At 43.5% G+C, this 3,843-nt stretch overlaps 1 protein-coding gene across 8 annotated transcripts in view; it reads left to right on the forward strand.

Annotated features, from left to right (window-relative positions):
• AKAP9 (A-kinase anchoring protein 9) overlaps positions 1-3,433 on the forward strand; it is a 110,341-nt gene extending 106,908 nt beyond the window's left edge. For all 8 annotated transcript variants that reach the window (XM_035319223.1, XM_035319218.1, XM_035319220.1 and 5 more), the window contains 4 exons: positions 69-154; positions 845-965; positions 2,103-2,242; positions 2,907-3,433. In XM_035319223.1, the coding sequence (XP_035175114.1) occupies positions 69-154; positions 845-965; positions 2,103-2,242; positions 2,907-2,950 (391 nt within the window). In that variant the 3' untranslated portion in view covers positions 2,951-3,433. The remainder of the gene's footprint in view (positions 1-68; positions 155-844; positions 966-2,102; positions 2,243-2,906) is intronic.
• The last annotated feature ends 410 nt before the right edge of the window (positions 3,434-3,843 follow it).

Genomic DNA, 3,843 nt, shown 5'->3' on the forward strand with positions numbered 1-3,843 from the left:
CATTTTTTTAATGACTGTTTCATTTAACCTGAAGTTTTGAGTTTTTCTATTTTGTTTTTCAATTCCAGAATGAAGTTCTTGGTTCGTCGATGGCACAGAGTTACAGGTTCTGGTATACTGAGTATCAATAGGGATGTCTTTAGCCAGAACACAGGTATATTGTAGTCCAGTAAAGACTGAAAAAATGCTATTAATAAGTTATGCTGTTGCTTAATGAAGACGTTTTTTTAATTTGCATTTTCCTCACCTGGAATAAATGGGCTTCTGTGCCCCCTTCCTTCTGCTATAGTTGCTTGGACTAACCTGTTTCTCAGGTTTCTGATGGTTTCCACACCTAGAACAATCACTAGTCTATATAATGCATCAGGGAGTTTCTCTCGAGATCTGCACCCCCAGCTCTGAGAGCGAGTGCTGAGGACAGGGACTGGTGAGGAATCAGCAACTACAAGTCCCCTGCAGAGCCACAAGCTGGGCCAGCAGAGCCTCTGGAACTGTCCTCCCTGGCCTTTTCCTGAGAACAGAAGTCTCTCATTCTCATTATCGCTTAAAGTTTGGGAAATAAGGTTTTCTGTTTGGCTTTTTTGGTAGCAGCAGTGTGGGGTTTTTTTTGCCTGATCTGCACAGTCTGTGAGAGTTCTGTCATTAACATCAGGCTAGGATTTCACCTCTGGTTTTCTAATTTTAACTAGTTTTAACAAATATCTACATTTTGTTAAACGCCTTTTTTGTGTGTGTGATAAGGAAACAGAAAACTTGCATTTGAAATTCCCAGTGAAGTGCAAAAGGTATTGCTTTAGGAGGGTTGTTTTTTCAGTTTTCAAGACATTGTTTTTTATGGATTTAGGTAACGAATTACGGCCCGATTCATTCTCTGGCGGCATGGATCTTTACGGAGAGCAAAGACATTCCTGTAGGTCTCGATCAGACATGGAGCCTCCCAGATCTCCTATAAACTTTCAGCATAAGTGAGTTTTCTTCCAGATTATTATTCTCTGCCATAACACCATTTAACTAAATGAACGTATCAGTGCTTACTGATAAGGTTTGTAATCTTTGATGCCAGATCTTATTTTTTTTCATAAGGAAATGTGACAAATTGCATCTCAAGCCTTTGATTTGCTTTTTAATGTGTCACCTGATCAAAGCCAAAGCTTGCAGAGTCCTGCTGCCTGGCTTCTGTCCCGTTCCCAGGTGACGTCGGTTCCCTGGGTGGAACTGTTGCAGATCTGCACCTGTGCAGCCTCTGCTCTGCGACCAAGGGTGGCAGTAGGTGGTGGCACAGGGAGGCACTGCCCCAGAGAAGGGGAGAAGCAGGGCTGGGCCGGGCAGCTCGCCGTGGCACTGGGTGCTGTGGGCTGGGACTAATTACCACAGCCTCATGGCCAGACCATGGTTGGAAGCTGCATGCTAGCTCTGCTGCTTGTTCTTGCTTAAACCCTTTTGCTTTAAACCAGAGCTGTGATACCAGAGGTATCGGTGATTCAGGTGCCAGTGAAATCAGTTATTTTTCACCAGAGGCGAGTTATTTAAGAGTGTCGTCAGCATTGGATAACGTCTTGTGGAGCTATGGGCTCTGAGCTAGGAAAGAAGATTGGATTCAAGCCATTTTGGTTCTTTATTTTTTATATAAACCACCTCAATGTTTGTAATCTTAGTTTGTGGCAACCATAATGGTTTACATCTATATACATTACATATATGTATATGTATATTTTAGCTATTCTGGACTTTTACTTATAGAAAGTACTGAAGAAAGCCAGAGTCCTGTAAAGGTGGCCGTGTCCTCGTTCACACAAGCTTCTTAACAGAAAATCTGATACAGCTTCTGCTTCAGTCTCAGTAGGATTTTGCAGTCTTTGTCCCAGAGAAGTGCAGGAACAAATCAGGTGCAGTAGAAAGAAAAGGCAGGTGGGAAAGGCGGTTTCTCTGGGAGAGGCAGTCTGAGGGCTCGGGCAGTAAATGGTACGGAGGTACTACTCAGTGGGTAAGGTAGCAGACGTGCAGCCAGTAGGTCTCTCTGCTTACAGCATTCTGCTGTGTCTGCTGACTATTTGTTATTTGACATTGTTTTTTAAAAAAGAAACGTGTCCTTCTGGCCCTAGGTTCCACAGTATGCATGCCGATTTGAACCCGGTCTCATTCGCCTGTTCTCAGCTGCAGAACTATGATCCTGAAAGAGCGTTAACAGACTACATCAACCGGCTGGAGGCACTGCAGAGGCGACTGGGAAGCGTGCAGTCAGGTAAGGGCTCAGGCGCTCCTCATGGGGAGCGCACGGCACAGTTGCAAGGTGGAACAAGCGTGTGCTGCTTCTGTGAGATGTAACAAACGGCTGCGATTTCAGGCTTTTTCTGCCTTAAGGAGCAGGTTATTCTGTGTTAGAGCAAGCAGCACAGTAAAAAAAAAACTGTTACATTCTTTGAAGGGAGGCCTGCAAGTGTGCTTTAATTACAGATTCGGAGTTTATCAGTAACATGTTAGGTTTCCCTGGTGTCTAATAAATGCACAGTGAGGATTCAGTTGGCATCTTTTTAAGAGTTTAAGCTGGATGGAGAAAAATATACCCCAAAGACTGGGAGTTGGCGTGCAAGAGAAACTTCTTTGTACCACTTTGATTAGAGGGTTACAGCCGTCTTGTTCTGTAGATGATCATTTTTGGTGCTGTAAAAGGAATGCATCAAGGAAATTGCCAGATCACTGGGGCATAATTTATGAAACTTGGTGATTTGGGGCAGTTACTGCACTAGTCTTAATTCAGCATAAAATCCATCATTTGAGGAAGTTTTGTTCTTAAGTGATTTCCTGCATAAAATCTTTCAAGCTTACTTACCCAAGTAACGTGTCACTTGTGAGTCCTCACCTACTTATTCCAAGTACTGCAATTAAAATATTTCTCTCCCTTGTAGGTTCGACTTCGTACACTCAGCTGCACACCGGTATGAGAAGATAATACCTTTCCACCACCTCCATCGCTGGCAGGGATGGCAGTGGGCTGCCTTCTGCAAACCCGTGCTCTTCCTGTGCTTCTGTACAACGTGTATAGTGTGGGACCAACAGAACACAGCGCTGCGACTGGCACACCCCTGCAGACTGGGATTTATGTATATAGGCACTTTGTGGTCATGCAAATAAAATCATTAAATTACATGTATATTGTGGAATGCTAATTTAAATGATTAACTTATGAAGTGTGTATTTATCAAAAGGCTGCGAAGATGAAACTGGTGTATTAAGGAAATTGAGCTACATTCAGAGAAGTTCACTTGCACTTTTTCTGGCAAGGCTACTGAAGTTACAAGTCTCCCATAATATTTGCTACTGGCAGTGCAGACAGAATATCACTTGTAGAGACCTATTTTTGTAATGGTAGAAGTTTTGAATTTTATGAGTATTTTGTCAAAGTACTGAAATAAAGATGACTTCATGCTTTTAACTGTGTTCTACTCTGTGAAAGTTCTTAGCGTTGAACACCTTGCTGCTACCCGTGCTCCTGTTTTGGCAGCTGCATTGTTACTTTTCTCGGACTCCAAAATCGCTGCTGCTTGCTAGAAGAGAGGACGAGTATAAGCCTGGGTTCTGAGACAGGGTTGGAAGGGAAGCTGCGCTACTCCATCAGAGGCTTTGTAATAACTACACCTGCCTTAGGAACTGGGGGACTGGGTAAGCCCCTGCTGCAGTGAGCAGGGATGAAAGGGGCAGGGGAGGGAGGTGGGATTGGGGGAGCAAAGCTCTGCATGACTAACTTTAATGCACTCAATTCTTTCCTGTAAGAATAGATTTACTTAGAAAACCTTTCCAGAAGAGACAAGGTTGAGCAGAGAAAAAACTTCCACAAGCAGTTTC

Source organism: Oxyura jamaicensis, chromosome 2 (genome assembly GCF_011077185.1).
Source record: "Oxyura jamaicensis isolate SHBP4307 breed ruddy duck chromosome 2, BPBGC_Ojam_1.0, whole genome shotgun sequence".
Classification (NCBI taxonomy): Eukaryota; Metazoa; Chordata; class Aves; order Anseriformes; family Anatidae; genus Oxyura; species Oxyura jamaicensis.